Below are 23,966 nucleotides of genomic sequence, written 5' to 3' on the forward strand. Positions count from 1 at the left end.
GAAGGAGACTCAGTAGGAGGAATTACGAAATATGAGGACACAGTAGAAGACATAGGAATAGAATGTGATTGTGTATATGTGTTACACGTGAGGGAACATCATGTAGAGATACAAAGTAAAGAGAGGAAGAGGACATACCAGCATCAGTGGGGGATGTGAGAACATCCTTGCTGAAAGGGAAAGAAGATTCATCAAAGATGACATGACGAGAAAGATAGACCTTATGTGTATCAAGGTCAAGGCAACGATAACCCTGATGATTAAGAAAGTAGCCTAAGAACACATACCTTGTAGATCTAGGTTGAAGCTTAGACATAGTGTAAGGGCGAAGATAGGGATAACATGCACATCCAAACGTGCCGAGGAAAGAATAATCTGGTAACTTGTTGAACACGTAGAAGTATGGAGTCTGATTCTTGAGAAGAGGAGAAGGCAACCTATTTATCACATATAGTGCTGCGTTGCAGGCTTCTACCCAATATGTTGGTGGCATGTGAGCATGCACTAAGAGAGTTAGAGTAGTGTCAACAATGTGACAATGCTTGTGTTCGGCAAGACCATTTTGGGACAAGCAAAGCGTTGATGAATACCGTGCGATGCAAGATACAACTTGAAAGCATTAGAAGTGTACTCTCCACCTTCATCACATTGAAATTGTTTGATAGGATAAGAAAATTGTTTTTCTGTTTATGGAATTTTTGAAAGATAGAGAGGGTATCACTTTTGTGTTTCATTGGAAACAACCAGGAATAGCGTGAGTAATCATCAACAAACAGGACATAATAACGATAACCCTGCACTGAATAAGTTGAACACGACCACACGTCGGAATGAATTAATTCTAAAGGTTTAGTTGCATGAGAATTTGACTGTACAAATGGAAATTTTGTGATCTTCCCCTGAGGGCATGATTGACAAAAAGAAAGAGTCCTACTGCCGGCAAGAGGCACGGCCTTATTTGACAAAACTTGAAATAAAGTCCTAGGAGAAGTATGCCCTAATATGGAATACCAAATTTGAGCAGAAACTCGTGCACCTACGAAAGCAAAATGTTGATGTCCTAAATCTTTATTTGGAAGAAGCCGCAAGGGATATAGGCCATTCTCACTAGGTCCTCTAAAGAGGATCTTGCCCGTCCGGATGTCCTTGACAAGAAAAGAATAAAGATAGATTAGTAAGAAACAATTATGATCATAAGTAAAACGATGAATGGAAAGAAGATTTGATGAGGCATTAGGACAATGCGAAATTTCAGAGAGTTTAAATTTGTGACTAGAAGGCATGAGTGTATTAGAATTAGTATGAGCAATGGACAACTCGTTACCTATACCACTGACACGATCATTGCCTGGATACTCCCTCGGATTATGCAGATTTCCCAAGTCAGGAGTAATGTGGGAGTTAGCTCCACTATCAAGCAACCAAGTTGAATCAGCTACAGTAGAGGTAGAGATAGACATACCACTCAGCCTACGAGTGGGTACACGCCCTTCATAAGACGAGCCTGTTGAAGCAATCAAGGGCAGAATGACCAACTCGATCACAGATTTGGCATGTAGGCCGGGTGAAAGTGTTGTTGTTGTGACCATGTGGAGCTGGTCCAAGAATAGAACCACACCTGCCCCTGTTGGTGGAGAAACCTCGACAAGTACCGTGGGTAGCCGTTGTGTTATTGTGGTTTCTTGGAGCATAAGGAACAAACGACCCACGACCACGACCTCTGCCGCCTCGAGTACCACCGCCAATGTGCATGGCCTGGAAAGCAGTGGTGAGAGAGTTCACATCAAGAGCAACTTGTTGATGATCTCGAAGGCGTTGTTCAGCAGAGAGAAAGAGAGCTTCAAGAGAATCGTATGTGATCGGAGTATCGCGGGCCTGCGCGGAACTCACTGTTGTCTCATACACGGGTCCAACATTGTTCATAATTATGGCAACAAGATCCTGGTCTGTCATTGGACTGCCTGCAAGGGGTAAATCATCTGCAATAGAGTAAATCCGATCAAGAAAGTCGGAGATAGACAAGTTACCCCATGTTGTACGTAAGAGCTCTCCGCGGAGTTGGAGAATACGATTCTGGGATTGTGAGGCAAGACGACGAGATAGAGTTTTCCAGGTGAGTGCAGAGGAGGTCGAGCGTGACACCGTAGCTAGAATCGCAGGAGTAAGCGAATTATTAATCCAGCCAAGGACCATCTGATCAGTGGAAATCCATTGCTCAAACTCTGAATTTACCTCAGAGGTGAGCTGTCTGGCAGCATCTTGTTTGAAACAAGGAGGACATGGAATGGTGCCTTCAACAAAACCCATAAGGTTTCGACTCCGGAGCAAAGGCTGAATCTGGGCCAGCCATAGGGGATAGTTATTCCTGTCAAGTTTAATGGATAGAAAATGAGAAATGGAAGGAGGTGGATTGTCTGGAGTGGTGCGAGAGGAATAAGCGATGGTGGAGCCAGGGTTGGTGGGGACGAGATGGGTGTTGGGAGGAGGAGGTGGTGGAGGAGGAAGATCATCGCACACTGAGCCTCCCAGTACTTGTATTTATATGAGTGTGTTTACATAAATCCTACGCTAGATTTACAAATGATAAACATTGATGTAACAACTATACAGCTAGTAACAAATCAAGAGATAACTGATAGAGATTACAGATAACTATACAATTAGAGTTTCCTTTCCATACCAGGAGAACTGAGAGAGCTATCTTCTCACTCGTGAGTTAGCTGTGGCTTATCAGCATGGAAGTTGTTGAAAAGAGATCACATCATCAAGAAGAAGAACTGCAATAGTAACAGGATGTTTACGTCTCAACCTGTAATTGATCCCAGTCTCCTCTTCACAGAATTGAACTTTGAAGTCCGCTATTGGGCTTGTAGGCCTTTGTTGGGTCTACTCCAAAGACTTCGAAGTTGCGGCCCGTTTCATTAAAAGACACCCTCTTGTCTTCTAACTCAGATCGCAAACTACGCTTGTTAGACTACGAAAATGGCAGAGAGCAGTAGAAACCTCGCAAGTCCAAGATGGTCCCTCGCCGGAACGACTGCCCTTGTCACCGGCGGCACTCGTGGAATTGGGTCTCTTTCACTCTCTCAAATTTCATTTGCATACATGTTATATTTCTGTTGGGAATCGTTGGTTTAGATTACTGTTTTGGTTCGGTTCAGGTACGCAGTGGTGGGGGAGCTAGCGGCTCTTGGCGCGTACGTGTTCACCTGTTCTCGGAAGGCAGAAGAACTCGAGAGTTGCTTAAAGGAATGGTCGGGTAAGGGGTTTAAGGTCACTGGGATTGTCTGCGATGTTTCGGTTAAATCCGAGAGAGAAAAGCTAATGGAGCAAGTGGGTGTTTCTTTCACTGGAAGGCTCAACATATTTGTAAGAGAACTTAGCTAATTGCTATTGCTGTGTTTGTATAAATGTATCACAGAATTGGATTATGGGTGTCTGAATTTTTATTTATCATTTGAACTAGGTAAACAATGTTGGGACAAACATAAGGAAACCAACAACTGAGTACACGTTTGAAGATTATTCGAAACTAATGAATACGAATTTGGATTCGACATACCATCTATGCCAGCTTTCGCATCCGCTTTTGAAAGCATCTGGAGCAGGGAGCGTTGTGTTCATATCTTCTGTGGCTGGTATGGTGAGTATTGGTTCCGGGACCATTTATGCAGCAAGTAAAGGTGAGCACATTACTCATTTGCAAATGGTGTGTTAGTGTCTTACATTTTATGAAGGGAAAAAGCTACATCTATCATGTTTGCTTTTTTCAGCTGCGATTAATCAGCTTACGAAAAATCTGGCTTGTGAATGGGCGAAAGACAATATCAGGAGCAACGCTGTTGCTCCTTGGTACACCAGAACCTCACTTGTGGAACAAGTAAGTACTTGTTCCCTTTCTTCATTACTATCAATTAGAAGGTTGCATATGTGAAATAGTAGAAGCTACTGGAGATAAATTGACGTCCTTTTGTCTGAGGTTACTTAGGATAGGCACTTATTAGGCAGTTAATACTATGCGTAAATATATACATTCTTAATCAGATTAATAGGATGATGTCCTTCATACGAAATGTGGATAATAGGTATTTTCTATGCTTGTTGCTTGATTTGTTAAAGTTATTTGTTTTAGTTATAACAATAGCAGAAGCCTATCTGATAGCAGTATTATGTTCCAATGAAACTCAATTATAAGACTTTGGACAGAACCTCAGGCTGAATAGGGGTATGATTTTTAAGACCCCACTGTGGGGACTACATACCCATATTCCAATGGACTAATATGTTGATCCTCTCTTTCTTGCCCTACCTGTCTTCTCTAGTAAATGATACTCGATAATTACTAAATTTAGTGAAATAGAAGTTGCTGAGGGTATTCAATATAAGGTCCTGATGAGTTTGCACTTTACAGCTATATGCTGATCCTGCAATCCTTCAGTTACTTGTAATTCAGAATTTTCTTTGTAACATGGGTTTGAATGTTTGATCATGAATTAGATTAATCCTCAGGGCTTCTCCACTCAAAGGTTTTCTAGTAATCATGGTTTGACTTTATGTTGGGTATAGGCCTTTATATCCATCAGACCATCATCTAAAACATCCATCAACATCAATGACGAATAGGGCATACACCTTCTCTTCAAATACTGATAATAAGAATTATGTCCTTGCATCTTTTAATCTTCATTTGTGCTTAGATTACATGGAGAATAACTTTTGCAGCGTATCTCTATAAGTGATTTGCAGTGTCGTGTATCCTATGGAGAATAAACCTTAGCTTAGCTTAACATGAGTGTGCATTCACTTTGAAAAGAATCATATTTTGCATGCCCACATTCCAATGAATTAAAGATTGAAACCTAAATTAATTTTTGTCCCAGCATGTAGGTAAAGTAGTATCATTGCATTGGTTATGCTGAGATTCAGATTCTTGAGTTTCTTTCTTATCTAACATCGCAATTCAATTAGTTTTAATCCGGATTCAACTGTTCCCGGTAGCAAAAACAGCTGGAATCTTGTTCAAGTGGCCTTAATGTGCCAAAGTAGAACTTGGGACGTAGTACTGATGCATTTTCCATTGCTTATGGTTAAGCCCGGTAAAGAAACATTACACTATGATTCTATGAATCAGCAAGCTGACTAGACTAATAATAGAATGACATTTGGATGAAGATGTTGCAGTGTAAACCTTTTGACACTTCAGCCACATATTAGAGATAGTTATCTAGTGCAGTTTTCTTATTATGTAAGATTTGATCTGCAATGGTGATTTATGAAATTGAAGTAGTTTAAAGCATATAAAGTGTCAGAAGGCAAATGCTAATGGTTCTTTTCTATCAATCAACAATATTTGGTACATGAAAATGTAAGAATATTATCTGACTCGAACCTTTCCTGCTCACAGATGCTGGAGGACAAAAAGTTTGTGGAAGAAGTAACCTCGCGTACTCCTCTCAATCGTGTTGCAGAACCGGAGGAAGTCTCATCGTTGGTGGCATTCCTCTGCCTACCGGCCGCTTCATACATCACTGGACAAATCATATCTGTTGACGGAGGCATGACTGCTAACGGTTTTTCCCCCACTAGGATACCAAAATGAGAATCTTTCTTTGGTTTACAAACTTGCATTCCTCAATTTGTTTGTTCTGTTGATCATGAGCATAAAACAATAACACACCCAAGACATTTCATTTTCTGAATCTACTTGGAATTCCATACCACTAGTGGTCTGGCTCAACCCATTGAATTATCATGGCCTGCGTCTTTGTTTCATGATGTGATTGTGACAATGAACTCACCGAAAGATGTGTAGTTTTCTATTTCTATAACTTTAGAAGCTAAACTTGTTGGTGACCTAACAGTTTTCGTGTTGAAATCAATCAATCGAACTCGTTATAGTTGATTATGTACAGTTGACTCCAGCAATTATGTATTCACCACTTACCTGCATCCTTCACCACTATCCAAATTACAAAGAAGTGATATAGGACAAGGGTTTCTGGTTGCCACGGACTTCAGATGTACAGCTTTATTTCAAATAAATGTGAAATTTCAATGACAGGATCAGATATTCATTATAATCTTGAATGCATACAGTATTTTAATTTATATACTGTTTTACATCGACGGCAAATATTTCATTACAATCTTGTAAGCAATTAATCACTTTAAACAATGGTGTTCATCTGTCTGAAAGTTCTGAACCCTAACATCGTTGGAATCTAATGAAAGTTGTGATTTTACGGAAATGTGAACTCACCCATTGATAGGTATGCATGTTCTATAAAGTCGGTTTCTCCTAATATCTCCAGTATTTTTTTTTTCTTCCAATATGTTAAGAATACTTTTGTTTTGGAAGCAAGATCTAGTCGAAATTAAAATGATATAATGTACAAATTATACCAGACCCCTAGTTCTTCCGTAGTAGGCAATATATCAACAGGTGACAAAATTGTTGCAATCATACAATTTGCATGCGCTTGGAGATAACATTTTGTGATTCGAACTTGACATCTACTCATGTACTCTCCCTGTAAGCTACATGATCCCATTAAACAAACTTTAAACTATGAACAGATAATGCCGTGATAAAAAACATAATGAGATTTATTTGGATTTCGAGAGCATTATTGCTGTATAATTTTGACCAATAAAACCACAGTTCACTTAGATGGACGCCATTAAATTTCGGGAAAATGATACCAGAAATTGAAGAAGCTAGAGGAACTGCACATGCTCCTAGTTCCAAAGCAACAAAACCATGCACAGCTGTAGACGTCTCTCCAAAAATATCCATAGACAATGACAAATCCTACTAGTGCTGCCGCAGTAAGCTTTGCTCTATTTCTGGGTTCCCAAAAAGGAAACCCATGCCTCTAGGAAACCACCTTCCTTCATTTTCCTAAAATCCCACTGACGTGGTTATCTGGGCCTTTGCTTCTCTTACCATACGTGTCCACCCAAACCTAAACCTTCCCTCCACGTCTCCCAAACCCTAGTCTCATACGTGTGTTACGTTGCCCTCTGTTTCAAGTTACAAGGTTTTTTTGAAACCTGGTTCAACCAGGGTTGACCTAACCCGGGTTAAGAGTCAAGTCACGGTGGGGGTGGGGGTGGGAGGGGGACAGTGACTAGCTGACATGGTGGGTATGAGTGGGGGATGGGGTCACCACATGCCGGATCTCGTTGCATGACAGCCCATACCTCCAAACGTGGCGACTCCTCACCGGTTATTGTGGGTTCCAACGGTGAACGCTGTTGTTGTGGTCCTTTTTTTCCTCCGATGTAAAGCACGAAATTTGTATTTTTCCTTTTGGTCGGAAAATAATATTGTGAGTTTATTGTTAAAGTATTATTATTGGAATTATTAACCTTAAAAATCACATTACCCGCCATGATCGAGGGAATTGCAGCCTCGGAACCGAGTCAGCCTACTACCACGCGTCCACTTATAGTTAAGGCACATACAGATGTGATTATGAACTTAAAACGGTTCCTACAAAATAGGTTCATCTATTTATTTACTCTGGTTTGTCACCCAAACGTTTACGAAATTTAACCGATTTAGTTTGTTTATTTATTTAATTTATATTGATAAATTTGTTAAAAATTTGTATAAATTATCTAAACATATATACTTAAAATCTAAATTATTAAAATGAGATATATGTCTGATTAATAAATAATTTAAAAGTTCTCAACAAGATAATTTTAATTAAAAAAGCTCATAATTTCTAATTTTATATTACTCTAAAACACTAATACAATGTATCAAATTCACACAAGAAGTCTCTTCTTTGCTGCAAAGATAAACCATGAATTCAACTTATAACTAATCGGTTGTAACTCACACATTCATACGATAATTCTAATAAATTTTTATGGGTTGCAACTCACGAGGTTACATTTGTAACTAATCATTACTATTCAACATTTCTACTATCTAACTTTACATTTTGCTAAAGTCATCTTTAAACATGTTTATCACGAGGTTTATTTTGTTATTGATGAATTTACATTTAGTGCTTACTAAACACATAATTTGAAGTGTGATTTAACTGTTTTATTTACCGTATTCTCAGCATTTTAATTAAATCAGCTATAAAGTTGCACCATAGTATTTTTTGTTATAATATAATATTTTAATATCAATATCGTGATGATGGATCCTAGCAATGCGATCAGCACCATGACCTGATTGACCTCCCCAAATAATATTTCAAAATAAATTTACCGTTTTACTGTAGGGGTAACAGCTGGTACTGGGGTATGAAAGTGGACCTAACACGAAGCTGGTATCCCTGTGATGTAGCCACGTGGTGTAATCTTAGTCAATTAGGAGGCAAACAATAATAAAAGAGAGGGGTCGGTCGCCCAAGGACCACATGCGTGTCAGAAAAAGGACACCGAATGGACCTACCGTGTCCAAAACTCACTAGCGCCACGTATACGTGTCAAAAAACAGAACACGTGTTCATATATCAGGGATGAGAGACAAAGGTTGGTAGCTAAATCAACGGTGAAGATTAAGGTTCTTCCCCCGCCTTCCGCCTTGGTAATCCGTAGTTCGACGTCATACCAACTGTACAGTGTCGGGTCCTTCCTGCCCGCGATGGTGACGGGCACGCTGCCCGTGATTAGGCGCTGTGTGGCCCCCAGGTGAAATTGTTGAGGGCGATGAGGTGTCCCTCATTTTATTTGTTTAGAAGAGCTTCAGTGCAACGCCATTTTAATGCGTCGCCTTGAGCTCGTTTTGGAGATCCCAAAAACTATTTCTCCTCTCATTCTCTTTGCTCTTGTTCCTGGAATCGTCTGTTCTCTCTGATAACCAATACTAACGATTATTTGGTGTGTATTGAGTTTTTGTTTCGTTCTTTGGATTGTTTGATAAATCAAATGGCTGGAATTTGCTGCGGAATTGAAAGCGAGACTACTTCAGCGCCAATTGAGCCCAGTTCCCGGACGTCGAGACGCCGGAGGTTGGAAATTTTGCCAACTATTAAGTGTATCGCCGCCGACCACATGGCGGTGCAGCAGACGGCGGACAGCGGCCGGAAGCGGCAGAAGCTCGATCTGCAGCGTTCGATGTCACTGGAAGGCGCAGCGGCGATAGTGGAAGACAGACGTGAGGAAGCGGCTGCAAAGGCCGTCCCGACTGTACGGTTGGTTAATGATGAGGTTGTTAATACTACTCGTGGCGAGTCGAAAGGTTTGCATGCGGGTAACGAAGTGGTGGTTGTTCCTCCGCCGGTGGTGCAGGAAGCTCCTCGGTATGGCTCTACTTCGGTTTGCGGAAGGAGAAGAGATATGGAAGACGCTGTTTCGATTCACCCTACGCTTTGTAAAGCCCAGGGCTCCGACTCGGGTGGTTGCCATTTCTATGGTGTTTACGACGGCCATGGTTGCTCTCATGTGAGTACTAATTTTGATCTTATCTCTCAAAATTACATTGATTCAATTTCGGAACTCTAATAATTTTCGGTTCTGGTTGTTCAGGTTGCCTTGAAGTGTAAGGACAGATTACATGAGATCGTAAAACAACACCTGGAAAGCCAAAGCGTCCTTCAATGGAAGGACACGATGGAGCGAAGCTTCTCGAAGATGGACGAAGAGGTCCATGCCGGGAATCAAGCCGTGCTGAGTCCCAAATGCAGATGCGAGCTTCAAACTCCCCAGTGTGACGCCGTCGGTTCCACCGCCGTCGTGGCCGTGGTAACTCCAGAGAAGATCATCGTCTCCAATTGCGGCGACTCCCGCGCCGTTCTTTGCCGCAGCGGCGCCGCCGTGCCCCTCTCCTCAGATCATAAGGTGAGAGATCCCTTTACGGTTGCAAATTCACTGAACCGGATCTAGATTCCGGGGATTCAAATTCATTGAACCGAATTTCACTTTTTCTAGGCGCGTAATACACGCGCCAATCATTACAGTGACGAGTGTGTTCTCCACTAACGAACGTGCTCATTTGTTTTGTTTTATTTACAGCCTGATCGACCGGACGAGTTGCTTCGGATTGAAGCCGCCGGAGGGCGCGTGATCTACTGGGACGGTCCTCGAGTCCTCGGCGTTCTCGCCATGTCGCGAGCCATCGGCGACAACTATCTCAAGCCCTACGTAATACCGGCGCCGGAGGTGACTATCACGGAACGGACGGCGGAGGACGAGTGTTTGATTCTGGCCAGCGACGGCCTGTGGGACGTGGTGTCAAACGACACTGCTTGCGGCGTCGTACGCATGTGCATGCGCGCTGCTGCTGCCCAAAAGGCCGGGGGAGCTTCAGGCGGTGTCGTGCCCGAGGGGGAGTCCTCGACCGGAGAAAATTCCGATAAGGCGTGCGCGGACGCTTCCATTTTGCTGACGAAGTTGGCCTTGGCGAGGCAGAGCTCGGATAACGTCAGCGTGGTGGTGGTGGATTTGAGGAGGCGTGAGAGATTGTGAGAAATCATCATGCAGCGGCGTTTTAATGTCATACTAATACTAATCTTAGCCGCAGCGGGGATGTTTCACCAAAATTTGTAGCACTTCATTTGTTGATTGATAGTGATGAAGCTGCTTTGATTTTTCTCTTAATAACAAGGTTTTAAGAGAGAAACTGGAATCGAAAATCTCCCCTTGCTTGTGGTGTAATTTAGGTTTTCCTTATTACTAAGGGTTCATTTTCTCTTTGTTGTTTCCAACCTTCACAGGTCTGCAGAAGGTTGCAGGGTTGTGATATACAATCATAATAGAGTGAATATTAATGTTGTATATTAGAGATGGTTCTCTTCGTTTTCATTTGTTTCTACCCTCCCTGTGTCATGCAGTCTCCAATTTCAGTTAACTGGGTTCTTTGAGCTCCGTCAAAAGGGCTTTCTCATTCAACATTATAGTGATTGTTCTAATATCCAACTCGATCACATTCAGGCCAGCTCTGCTGTTAATAATTCCCGACTGAGTTAGGTCTAACCGAGAATGACATCGAGGTGGAGATTCTATGAGATATTTTGTTGATATCTCCCATCATTGATCATTGAAAAGGTACCAAGTTGTTTAAATGTTGTTAGACGGAACATTGGGGATAAACCTGTTGAGGCCTTCATCACTATTTAGGGTCAACTTACACATAGGTGTTTATTGTTTGGAGAGGCCACATAGGTCTCCATGTACATGTACACTGCTTTTGTCGAGCTTATATTGTCCCATTGATATGTCCTGTTTTTATGGTTAATGATCACTAGCTTAATAAAGCAAAAGCATTGTTTACTCCAATCTATTGAGCTAAATCCCCTTATGTTAATGATGAGAGACATATACATAAATAGTCGACTCATCTTCTCCGCATTATAAAGATGCCCGGCCCTATGTGTCATGACTCGTGACGAATAAGCGATGGAGACCATTATAAAAAAATAAAAAATAAAAGCAACCAATGCTTGCGAAACACATACCATACTTGGGCCAACCTCGACCTTCAACTATGCTTTCTAGTGTTTGACTCCCATCGATCACCTCAAGGGAATCACATACGACAATGCTTAAACCATAAAACCTAAACTTATATCAAGATAATCAGACCACCCTAGCCACTTAAGCATATCATACAAATTCAAATGCTCCATCTTGACCAGATTTAAGGCCACTAATTAATCCTGCTTAGTTATACGATATATTCCCTCTGTTAATTCTTGCTGGGATTTCATCCACTGGTTCGGGACCTTCAAAAAGAAGATATGATCTGGGTGTTTTTGGGACCTCAGTGGATAAATTCGAGCTCCCTTTCAGACATTAGCAGCAGATTTTTGAAGGGGCCGGGTTCCACCATTGGATTTTTATTCCTCGACAATATATGGATTATGGGTGACTCACGAACACCAGCAATGGGAGGCTGACACGTTGCGGTTTCTGGATCTGGGGTTGCTTTGAGGCATCAAGGCTCTGAGCTGGACTAGATTTTCTTAGATCTTCGATGGTGATTGCCAATGGACCCAAACCAAATGTGTGACCTGAAAATTACGGTAGACGGAAAAGCCTACTGCCCCTGTTGCTGCTTTTTTCTGTTTGAGTGATGAGAACTGTACGCTGTAAAAGAAGGTGAGATGGGATACGATGAGTTTTTCAGCGCCTCCAGGGTTTCGGCTGTGCTGATGTTCACAATATTTAGATTTTAAAGTTTGGAGGATTATACCGTGTGCGTATTACGCCACTTATAGGCCTCGTTTGGTATTTAGAAAGGAAAATAGTTTCTTTAGAATTTCTATGGAAATAAAACTTGGGTAATGAAGTGCATTTTTTTAGTATTTGGTTAATGGTAATACAAGGTAACTTCAAAGTGTAAAAAAATTTGTAGCTAATATAATAAAATAATAGAGAGTAATAAATGTAAGAAAATGAGGAGGTTCATAAAAGGAAGTGTTTCCCCCCACATTAAGTAGTTCATTTTTTTGTGCACAGTTGCACACTAAATATTGGAAAAGAATGAACTTTTTTTTTCCAAGCCCTCAATTCTGCGAAACAAACGAGGCTGTAATGCAAGAGTAGCGCTTCAAAACTAGCCGGTTAGTTTTATAAACCGAAGCTAATTAGTGCGGTACATCCTTATGTGTTGGGCAAGAATATTAGCCAAATGTTATTAAGTAGAAGTGTAGAGATTGGGGATTAGTTTGACTTTATTGAGAAACTGTAAGGCCCTTGGTATGAACATCTATACCAAAAAATAAAATAAAAAATTGTAAGTTGTATGAACCTTTTTAATTTGTAGTGTTGAATTGTTGATTATATGTAAGAAGTATAAACGAAACATAAATTTAAAGGGCGATTGACTAATAGAATCATTAATTAATGGAATGTTGATTTGAACATCTCAAGCTCGATTCCAATTCGGTTCAAATCATTGGATGTGAAGATATACTTTGAAAAATTTAACCAAGAAAATCAAGCAGAACAACTATAAATCTATAATGATCTTAGTCAACCATTAAGTTTATAGGAGCAAATATGCAGACGACGTCAATTGTTATAAGCAAAAGTCGTGGCAATGATGCTTGGAAATTAAGTTATATTCCATTATTCAAGCTATAGATTGTCCCAAAAAAAAAAACTAGCGCCTATAGGGGTCGGTCTGCAAAACCGCTTGCCGGAAACTAATAATGGGAATAGCCAAAACCAGGTGCTTAATATTTTATATACAAATCATGAAATCATCGATCCATAGTAATATAATATGGAATAGCTAGGTATGTTTATAAAATTCGCACCAATTTACAAACATGGACTGTTATGGGAAGGGGCACTGGGGCAGCTAGGGGGTACGAACTCGTAGACAAACAGACTGAACAGTGCAGATGATCGTCCACAACTGTCACATGTAATGTCATGAATCGAGCTGAAAATGTGCATCACCATATTTTGCACTCGTAAGTCTCTGCATGAGTCTCTGCATGGTGCGCGCTATACACAGTCTATGGCTATGTGCCCATTTTTGGTATGTGACGATCAGTATCAGAGATATGTTAACCGCGCTATACACAATGAAAAAGACGCGGGTGAGTCTTGAGTATACGTATATAGACTAAAGATACAGTTGTCTTTGCCATTGATTTTCGACATATACTGAGTAAAAAGAACCAAGTATAAACTTTCCGCCAAGTGAGCTATTCTGAAAGATTACAATAAATTCTCTTTTTGTTAATTAATATAGAACTATATTATCTTTTTATTAATTAAAAGATAAAACTAGTCATCCGTTGATGTGCTCTATGATAATTTCGTAACATGTGTAAATAATGACTGAGTGTTTATTATAATAAAATATATACTATATGAAATTATTAACGAGGATAATTAATCACATCAGCTAATTTTTGATAAGTTAGTAAACGACAAGATTAATCGTTATGCATTAAATGTGAAGACAAGTTCGATAATTGGTGAGACATTAGTGTTATATTCGTCGAAAGCCTTATGTTGATGTCTGAAAATGGTTGTGAATCCTCTTTCTCACATGAGGAAAGCTTCTAATGAGAGAGAATATATATACACACATGGACTCGAGGAATCAATAACACATACAATTGATTAACGACATTCAATTCTCCTTGCACATGTGTAATGTTATGTAGATTCAGAAGACTTGTTCACTTCAAATTACGAAGATCATGTGAAATGATTAGATTCGTGGTTTGCTCTGTCATCAATACAAATTTTATATCAACTCATAAATGTTGTTGTTTGTGACATTAATAAATAATAAATTAATGGATTTCAATTCACTTACGAAAGAATATCAGAGTACACGCCTTGGTAGTATAGTATTCAATTACCTTTTTAATCGAGGATGTATCCGGAACATACTATCCGATCATCACAACACGTTTTTGAGCCCATATTTCGATACTGAAAATCGATAACACTTGCAAAACTGTTTTTAAAACATCAGAGACAACGCATCCGTTATATCGGTACATTTTATATATTGTTACGAGTTTAATTTTTTTTTTGTTTGGAAAGATGAGTTTAATCTGTTTAGCAAAATACTTCCATGATTGCTCGAGACACATCTTTTCAACTGAGAAACTTAGGGCTGTTAATCGGTCTCGGTTCCTGAAGGAACCGTTAGAATCAAACCGTTTAACAGCAGTTCAGTTCGGTTCGGTTTTAAAATCTAAAATGCATAGGAACCGTTTGCAAAATGGAGAAATTGCTTTAAACTAAAGTACTAGTTATACTCAATTTGGTGGAGGACAGAGACTATGCCCTGGTTTGGAATTATCTTGTCTCGAATGATTAATCTTCTCACATTTCTTGTCACCAGATATAAGTATGATATGTTCAAACTAACATCAGTCTTGAATTTAAGACAAGTTTTTTTGGAACCGTTTTGGAACCGGAACCGTCATTGAACCGTTAGGAACCGAACCAAACGGTTCCCATTCTAAAAAATACAAGAACCGAATCGCTTAAATAATACGATTCGGTTTACGATTCTACCTATTTTTGACTATTTTGGAACCGTTTACAGCCCTAAAGAAACTTTCATTCCATTTTCCGAAACATTTGAAACTCTTTTTCTCATTTGGGCCAGTAAGCTAAAATGCTTACCCATCACAATCTGCCCAAATTTCACACAACAAGTGTGAGACTGTGAAGCCACTTCGACTAAAGTGTGCCAAGTTTCTTCACTCGTCAATGTCCACTATTCCTCAGTGACCCATTCCTATCCGCCAAACTCATGATCAATCTGCTTTAGTGAAATTGTAAGCACCCATAACTTTTGATTCTTGTTCATAGTAGTTGTATGATGGTAAACATTGTTTGATGCCAACATTGCTGTTTATCATTTTATTCTCATGCAATGAGTTTTTCGTGGTGAAAGCATGAAACTTTGATGTTTATGAACTGTGTTGTGGTTATATTAGTAGTCCCAGAAGCCATCATGAACTTGGGTTTTTGACATTTGCGTGTTTATTGTAAAGCAGTGAAAAATGAATGCCCATATTATGTTGGATAATACTCTCAATCAGATTCTACGAGTCCTTAAACCTTCAATCGAAGATTGGGAAACACGGCTGCGAATCCTTCAGGAGTTGCAAGGAGCTGTTGAATCTGTTGAGGGTTTAAGAGGTGAGCTGGGTTATACCTTTTCATGGTTATGAGTTTTGTTTATGTAGTCAAACTACTCTTTTGGTTTAATAACTTGTGGCTACAAGTCTGCATTGAAATCTATCTGTTAATGGGGAAAGGGCAACAGAAATTCAGTTTCGTATGGAGATGTGTTTAAACTTGTGTCTTTAAATGATGGATAGTTTCCATTGGTTTTGTACAAAAGCTTTATGAATTTGTAGATTTACGATGCAATTTTCCTGAACCAGGTGCAACTGTGGAGCCATTTGGATCCTTCGTGTCTAATCTGTATGCATGCTGGGGCGACTTGGATGTTTCGATTGAGTTCTCCAAAGGCACATATATATCAGAATATGGGAAAAAGCACAAAGAACAATTGCTAGGAGTTGTGATGCGAGCTATGACACTGAGAGGTTGGTTTATTGTTTTCTCTTTCTCTAGTGCCTACATTGTACTGTACTGACTACTGATTACTGAACATGTCATTGATTTCGTCGATGTTCGTTCTTTACGCATCACAGTGATTGGATTGATCCTCCCCTTTATTCTATATTGCATTCGTAAAGAAATAAAGAAGCATTTGATTATTGAAATTGTAAAACTATGGAATGATGTTGATTTGAATAGGTGGATGGAAAAGGATTCAATTAATACCCACTGCAAGGGTTCCCATTTTAAAGGCTGAAAGTTATCTCCAAAACATCGCTTGCGATATATCAATCAATAACCTGAAGGGACAAATGAAATCCAAAATCTTGTTTTGTATTGGTGAGATAGATGGACGCTTCCGCGATATGGTTTTATTGGTATGAAAGTTTCGTAGCAAATTATAATTTATTGTTCTTTATAATGTTCCTATATGATATAACCTTGCTTCTGTAGGTAAAAGAATGGGCAAAAGCACAAAATATGAATAATCCAAGATTTGGCTCATTTAATTCGTATGCCCTCACTTTGCTTGTGGTCTTCCACTTTCAGGTGATTTCAAAATTTTATTTCTGGTTTTAACTAGTAAGGAGTCTGGGAAAATAATTTAGACAGTTTGGCTTCATTTTCATGTCATATTCAATAATTAATAGGAATGTGATTTGATAGTATTAAAGCAGAAATGGCTTCTGTGTATCTTTAATCTTTTCGGGCTTTCCAATTGTATGCTATAGTTTAAGAGCTTCCCTGTCTCAGTCAGTCACCAGAGAGTTATTTGATGTAGTTTTCATTTTTGTTCCTTGCTGATTTTCTGAGTCTTTGTTATGCCTTGTTTACCAGGCTGAATCTTACCACTGTCCAAGTTCAATAGTGCTTGATATTAAGTTGTTTCAATGTCCTGTTCTTCTATGCAGTAACAATAAGTACGAAACATATTTTTGCAGCTTGTTTTTCGACCTTCCTGGTTTTAGTTTATAATCTCTTAATTTTCTTTTCAGACATGTACACCCGCAATTTTGCCACCTCTTAGAGAAATATATCCAGGGAATCTCACTGATGATCTTCAAGGTACTTTCCATCTTCAGCCTTAAACAGGTTACTGATTTTGTGTTTACTTTTTGACCACTTATTATTGGTAAAGTTTGAAAGTGTGGTTAATATGGTTAGTAAGAGGTAACATCTAGATAATTGAAAGAGTGAGAGTCTTGAATTTGCTATTATTTACTTATCTCTACTCCACTGAATCCATAGTTTGTTGACATGAATTTACTAGAGGTATTTGGACAACACTTTTAGTTTTTGGTTTGAATGTGCAAAAAGAAACCTGAAGTACATTAACAAGATTTGTTGAGGGCGGATGATAAATCATATTTAGATAACATATAAATGCTATTCTTCATCCAGGCTTGAGGGCGGATGCAGAAAAACATATTGAAGAAACATGTATCGCTAACATAACAAGGTTTAAATCTGACAAATTAGGAGCGGAAAACACAAGTTCATTGTCACAGCTTTTCATTTCATTCCTTCAGAAGGTAATCTCAGTCGTGTGGCCATTTTAATTTTAAGCTGTCATGGATTTCAGGACATTGTTCTTGTTGGACAGTATTTTCAAGTTGATGATTAATTTTAAGAGTTTTTTGCAGTTTTCGGACCTTGTTATGAATACAAGAAAATCAGGAATTTGCACATATACTGGACAGTGGGAAGACATACTAAGCAACATGACATGGTTGCCTCAAACATATACGATAATGGTAATTCCATTTCTCTTTCTCAACATGTGTGTTTTGAGTTCTTGATGCTCTCTCTTCATTAATTCATTCTTTGATAAAATGAAGTAAATTACTCTCCCCTACTCATTTCTGTCACTGATTTTATTGCATGGTAGATTGAAGATCCCTTTGATCAGCCAGAAAACTGTTCAAGGGCTGTTAGCATGGGAGAATTGAGAAGGATATCTGAAGCTTTCAAGACCAGCAGCCACATACTCATGTCAGCTACTCAGAATGACATTCTTGCCACACTAGTCCGGCCCCTAACCTACCGACTTGTGGCAGGAAGACCTCATCACCAGTTTGAGCATCGCCACGCAGCTTATCCACAGCATTTCATGACTGAGAGGCCGCAGTCAAGAACACCTAGAGGCAATTATGTCCCCAGGCAACCATGTCGTCCTCAGGTGCAGAAGTGGGCACAAAGACCCTCAAAAATGCAGCCTCAGTTTCAGAAGACGGAGGCAGAAAAACATTCCGACATGCCCACCTTTCAAGAGACGAAGCCAGAGAGCCATCCCAATCCAACTCTAGAGACATCTCAGGATTGTGCATGTGGAATGTGTGTGCCTGTGGAGTACATTCAGTAGGCTCATTTTCAAGGTTCCTTGACAAGAAGTATATACTAAATAGGATTCAGAAACGCTCTCAACAGTATGATTAACCTTGTGGCACCAGTATCTCTGAGCTTTCTTTAGATTTTGATTGCCATGGACCCAACCAAATGCGACCTTAACCAAAGTTGAAGATAGGGAATTAGGGAATCTACTACTTTTATAAAGGTCGAGACTTTTTTTTTTCGAGAAAGATAAAGGTTGAGACTTTTTTTTTTTGAGAAAGATAAAGGTTGAGACTTTTAAATCACAGAAATAAAGAAAACTGACCTTGGTATGAAATGTTGCAGCATATTGTCTACTACTAGCCATTTTCTTAATAAATGAATAAATAATATTCTACCACTAAGTACTAGCAGAGAAACTGTTACGCGAATTTTTACTGTTCACCAATATGCAATAAGTAAATGCGAGCTGAATAATTGATTACGGTGCATGTACAATTTATTGTGAATACTGAATAAGTGAGCAAGTATTCTTCAGCGACCAAACATGAAACATGTCAATCAATACAATGATGATCAATCTCATTGGTTGTACTTGTACCGGATAAATTCATGTATTTATCCTGTATCAGTATTACTTTATGTAGTTCATATGCCTTGCAAAATATAATTACTGTTTATTCACTTTATTGTCGTTTTACATTTAAACAAAAAATAACCTTTTTTTGGGTAAAAAAAATAAAAATAAAATAAACTCCCACTCTCTCCCGGGTCTCGTTTTTTTAGTAATAAATGTAGCAAGAGATGTTGAATTCAACTCTGGGAATTATCACCAGGGAGAGAGAGAGAGAGAGAGAGAGAGAGAGAGTGAGTCCACTCTCACCCTCTCTGGTTGTTGACCTCGTCATCTTACCCGCCCCAAGTCTTCGTCGTCGTCACCAAATCAGGCCTCGAAATACTCCAAACTCCAAACTCAAGGTAACGTCTGCGCTTCGATTCGCTTTCTAAGCTTTTTTCTTCTTTCTGCATTCTGTGTGAGAACTGAGAATTCATGTAAACCCTAGAAAACACGGTAAATGATTAATGCTATTGATCGATCGTGATGATTACTGAGAATCGTTAGGTTTCGATTGCGGTTACTGTTTTTGCGGTTATTGCTTTGATTTCGAATCGGTTTTACTTGCTTGTATGCTCTTTTTTGATTGATCAAGGCTTTGTTCTGTTATCGAAATCAGAGTATATTGTAGTCTCTGTTTTATGTGGTCAGGGATTATTGTTTGATTTCATATTGGTTTGATCACTTTATGTAACGAGTCATGTTTATTTGTCCTGTTTTGATTGTTAAGGCTTTGATTTGTTTGCGAAATCCAAGTGTTATGTAGTACAGGATGATCATCAAGCATGTTAAATGATCGGAGTGTTAGGTACTCCATGTTGGAAAATTTTCTGTTGGTTCATTTTTTGTATGTCGAAATTGTGGATTTCTCAGTTTGATGAGCTTCTGTTATTGTGGACTGAAATTGTAGTTTCCGGTGTACAGTTGTTTATCTGATGGAGTGAATTTGATGTGGTAGCTGCACAGTGTACTACATTCAGTTTGTTGAAACAATTATATATTAGTCTCTGTTGAGTTCATACTGAAGTTAGTATAAGCTTTTTCTTGCCAGGAGTTTGCTGCGTCTACGTAGTCTACACAGTCTTCATTATATAGTGCTAAATTACTTTTTGGACTAGGGTGTTGACATATTTTTTTTTCTGTTAAACAGCAGGATTTGAATGGCTGAAAGTAATATGGAGAATACTCTCAGGGAGATACTGCATGCTATTGAACCCTCGCGCATGGATCGAGAAATACGACGGCAAATACTTCAGGAGTTACAAGGAGTTGTTGAGTCTGTAGAAACTTTGAGTGGTGATTACAGTACATCTGTTTTATTCTTCTTCCATGTTATATTTTATCTATGTTTAAGTACAGCCAGATGGTTCAATAAGTCATTAGATTAGACGCAGATGTATGACATAGTTGGCATAGAAACAGGTGCAACGGTGGAGCCATTTGGATCATTTGTGTCAGAACTTTTTACTCGGTGGGGGGACTTGGATGTTTCAGTTGAGTTTTCTAAAGGCTCATACATTTCTTCTTCTGGGAAGAAGCACAAAAAAGAAGTTCTAAGAGATGTAATGAAGGCCATGAGAAGGAGAGGTAGGTTGATTGTTTATCTTGTTCAAGTGCTTTTTATTTTGATAATATCCTTCGACATCTTCACCAGTCCGTGGTCTATGACGCTGAGTATAAATAACTGTTAGTAACTTAACATGTCATTGACTCATAGTTAATCGTTTTCTCATATGTTTACATAAATTAAATATGCAAATAACCTTCTATAAACTTATATATGTATATATATTTTTTTCATAAGCTTCTTCACTATTGAAGTGTATGTGTTTTGCGCTGATTTTGTATAATCACAAAATTTCCACATTTCATTGAAGGAGCATTGATTGATTTTCAGGTTGGAACATATGTCGATTCATACCTAATGCAAGAGTTCCCATTCTGATGGTCAAAAGTAACCATCAGTCAAATTCAAAAGACATCTCCTGTGATATTTCAGTCAATAACCTGAAAGCCCAAATGAAATCAAAACTGTTGTTATGGATCACGGATATTGATCCACGCTTTCATGATATGATTTTACTGGTAGGTTGAAAGTGCAAATATAATGTACCTTTCAACTGAAAGTTCTCGTCTGATATATTTATGTTGCTTTTAGGTGAAGGAATGGGCAAAAGCACACAACATCAATGATTCAAAAACTGGGACTTTCAATTCATACTCTCTTAGTATGCTTGTGGTCTTCCATTTTCAGGTAAATATTTTATATCTTCATCTCTGGTTTTACCGCAAAGTAATTGTAGTCTCAAGGGGTTCTTCGGACAGTTTTAGCTGCAATTAGCATATCTAGCATAGTTGAATGCGACCTGGTTTGCCAAAAGTAGTGTAATAACAATTATCCAACCCTTCTGTGCTTTTCTCATCGTCTGCTAGACTTTACAAAGTGGCACTTATATTAGTTTCCCAAACTCATAGTTTCAAATACTGTTCTTGCTCCATAGAGTAACAACATATATGACTTAGTTTCACATTCCTGTTACTAACTTTTTGTTAATAATAAAATTTCAGACATGTGTACCTGCCGTTCTGCCCCCTCTTCAAGACATATATCCAGGAACTCTCACAGATGATCTTCAAGGTACTTTTAGCCGTAGCCGTAAACGGAGACATCATTTTAACATTAACTGTTGGTAAAATTTGCTTTCTATTCTTTGTTTGAAATAATGGACTCTTAAGTTATCTCCACCGCATCAAAGGAAAGGAACTCCCTCTTTCTAGGAAATCATGTGGCAAGAATTGTAATCTCAATCTTTCCATTGTCAAATCATTTAGTTTTGTAATTGGTTCCCTGGCGCTTCATGGGACGGACGTTAGCAGTCCCCCTCCCTCATTCTCTTAACTTTTTTAAATAATTGGAGGGGATTTTTTTTTGTTTCTGTTTTGTTTGTTCAGCGTAGTTTGATTGGAGGGGTGATGTATAATGTGTTTGGCGGCTCAATGTCATGAATCCGGTGAAATGGTGTGAATTTTATATGTGCCCCAAATTTTAATCTGTTTTTATTTCTTTTCTCTTTTTTCTTTTATCATGAATTCTCTTCTTCTCTTTAGTTTTTATTGTTACTCCATAATGTTGTTTCATGAGAGCTATTCTAGAAGGTTTCTAAATCATACTTTTAGTGAACTAGTGTTTGTTTATTAAGAAAATAGAAAGTTCAATATTGTTTCTGGAAACGATTTCTTTTACTGTACATAAACTTGTCTAAAATACTTTGAAAAACAAGATGTTGATCTAATCATTTAACTAATTAATTTAGACAAGAAATATCTAATGTGTTATGTTTCTTGCAGGCTTGAGAGATGATGCAGAAAGACGTATTGAAAATAATTGTGTTGAGAACATAAGAAAATATAAAACAAGTAGATTGAGAGCTCGGAATGAAAGTTCTTTGTCTGAGCTTTTCATTTCATTCCTTGGGAAGGTACTTTGATTATTTTCTGTTTTCAGGACTAATATGGGTGAAGTTTGTTTATAACCAGAGTTGTGTATCATGTCCGCTCCAAAGTTTGTCTGGTTAGGCACCTTTGCTATTTTAGTTATGGTAATTTTATATAAATGCAGTTCGTTGACCTTAGTTCGAAGGCTTCGGAGTTGGGAATTTGCACATATTCTGGAAAATGGGAAGCCATAGAAAGCAATATGGGACGGTTGCCCAAAACGTATTGTATATTGGTAATTTCATCTTTCTTCTCTACATACTGCAGATTAGATATTTTGATTCTCTGCTCCATCGTTTTGGAGTAGAATTGGTGTCTCCACCACTGAATATGTGACTGAAATTGGCATGTAGGTTGAAGATCCTTTTGATCGGCCAGAAAATTCAGCAAGAGGTGTCAGCGCAAGAGCATTGAATAGGATCTCTGAAGTTTTTGAGATGAGTCGCAGCAGGCTAATTGCAGCTTGTTATAGTTCCTCCCTAGCCATTGATAGTTCCCTTCTTCACACACTAGTCCGACCAGGAACAGTACACCTTATTATTGGGAACCGAGATTACAATATTGAGCAGCACCAACCAACTGATCCACATCATTTCATCTCTGAGAGCTCACATTCACGAACCACAAGACATTATAACGGTCCCCCGAAACCATTTGATCCTTTTATACGAGAGATGGTACCCCGAAAGAACCATACCGGCACTCGGGTTCCAACTGGGTATGTACGAGAGTTGGTAGACTCATCCCCACAAGTACACCAACAATTAAGAAAGCTAGTGCACTCATCCTCACAAGTAAGACCACATATACAAAAGCTGGTGAACTCATCATCACAAATATTACCGCGTGTACAAAAGTCTGTGCACTCAACCTCTCAAGTACAATCACCACTTCAGATAACGAAGCCAGAGAAGGCACCAATGGTAGACTCATCCCCACAAGTACACCAACAACTACGAAAGCCAGTGCAATCATCCTCACAAGTAAGACCACAGATGCAAGAGCCGGTGAACTCATCATCACAAATATTACCGCATGTACGAAAGTCTGTGCACTCAACCTCTCAAGTACAATCACCACTTCAGAAAACGAAGCCAGGGAAGGCACCAATGGTACAGGTGCATCAGGAATGGAGACCAAAGAAACCAGGAATGCAGTTATGATGTGATTTTTGGTGTTGAAACAACTTTGACGGCCGGTTTTGATAAGGTTAAATTGTAGAGAATCTCACCAGTTTGCCATGTGTATGGCAATTGTTTTTCAGGAGCAAGGGGTTTTGTTAAAATGATATCAATCATTCTCCTGCAGTGATGAAGCTTTCCATTAAAGAATTTCTGATATTTGTATGTCAGGAGAACATTTTTTCTGAACTACCTAAATAGAGTCGATAGTTTTCATATTCAGAGAGATTTTTTTCATGTTCAGAAAAATGTTACTCCTGTGTATACATTATTCAAAGGAAATGGCAGCCCGCTTCATAGAACCTCAGAAAATAATAAAC

The 23,966-nt window shown here is 38.9% G+C and overlaps 4 protein-coding genes across 7 annotated transcripts; all 4 read left to right on the plus strand.

The window, feature by feature from the left end:
- Positions 1-2,949: 2,949 nt before the first annotated feature.
- Positions 2,950-5,720, plus strand: LOC126801565 (tropinone reductase homolog At5g06060-like). Its single transcript, XM_050528955.1, has 5 exons — positions 2,950-3,071; positions 3,162-3,369; positions 3,467-3,683; positions 3,774-3,880; positions 5,405-5,720. Exons 1-5 carry the CDS (start codon positions 2,983-2,985, stop codon positions 5,597-5,599), a joined length of 816 nt encoding a protein of 271 aa, XP_050384912.1. The 5' UTR covers positions 2,950-2,982; the 3' UTR covers positions 5,600-5,720.
- Positions 5,721-8,739: 3,019 nt separating this feature from the next.
- LOC126801869 (protein phosphatase 2C 37-like) lies at positions 8,740-10,739 on the plus strand. The gene is made up of 3 exons (XM_050529343.1): positions 8,740-9,411; positions 9,496-9,807; positions 9,982-10,739. Exons 1-3 carry the CDS (start codon positions 8,896-8,898, stop codon positions 10,432-10,434), a joined length of 1,281 nt encoding a protein of 426 aa, XP_050385300.1. The 5' UTR covers positions 8,740-8,895; the 3' UTR covers positions 10,435-10,739.
- A 4,459-nt stretch (positions 10,740-15,198) lies between these two features.
- LOC126802567 (protein HESO1-like) lies at positions 15,199-18,672 on the plus strand. Of its 2 annotated transcripts, none has more exons than XM_050530208.1 (9): positions 15,199-15,227; positions 15,447-15,594; positions 15,843-16,007; positions 16,222-16,400; positions 16,477-16,572; positions 17,019-17,088; positions 17,425-17,555; positions 17,667-17,777; positions 17,912-18,672. In XM_050530208.1, the coding sequence occupies exons 2-9, from the start codon at positions 15,456-15,458 to the stop codon at positions 18,383-18,385; spliced, it is 1,365 nt and encodes a 454-aa protein (XP_050386165.1). In that variant the 5' UTR covers positions 15,199-15,227; positions 15,447-15,455; the 3' UTR covers positions 18,386-18,672. The 2 variants fall into 2 exon arrangements, with proteins under 2 accessions (XP_050386165.1, XP_050386164.1); XM_050530207.1 differs by having other exon boundaries at positions 15,450-15,594.
- A 521-nt stretch (positions 18,673-19,193) lies between these two features.
- LOC126801611 (protein HESO1-like) lies at positions 19,194-23,874 on the plus strand. 3 transcript variants are annotated; one of them, XM_050529024.1, is made up of 9 exons: positions 19,194-19,332; positions 20,121-20,266; positions 20,393-20,557; positions 20,868-21,055; positions 21,129-21,224; positions 21,539-21,608; positions 22,319-22,449; positions 22,590-22,700; positions 22,819-23,874. In XM_050529024.1, exons 2-9 carry the CDS (start codon positions 20,131-20,133, stop codon positions 23,626-23,628), a joined length of 1,707 nt encoding a protein of 568 aa, XP_050384981.1. In that variant the 5' UTR covers positions 19,194-19,332; positions 20,121-20,130; the 3' UTR covers positions 23,629-23,874. The 3 variants fall into 3 exon arrangements, with proteins under 3 accessions (XP_050384981.1, XP_050384980.1, XP_050384982.1); XM_050529023.1 differs by having other exon boundaries at positions 19,205-19,332; positions 20,124-20,266; XM_050529025.1 differs by lacking the exon at positions 19,194-19,332 and adding an exon at positions 19,351-19,426.
- Positions 23,875-23,966: the final 92 nt, after the last annotated feature.

This window comes from Argentina anserina, chromosome 7 (genome assembly GCF_933775445.1).
Source record: "Argentina anserina chromosome 7, drPotAnse1.1, whole genome shotgun sequence".
In the NCBI taxonomy this organism is placed as follows: Eukaryota; Viridiplantae; Streptophyta; class Magnoliopsida; order Rosales; family Rosaceae; genus Argentina; species Argentina anserina.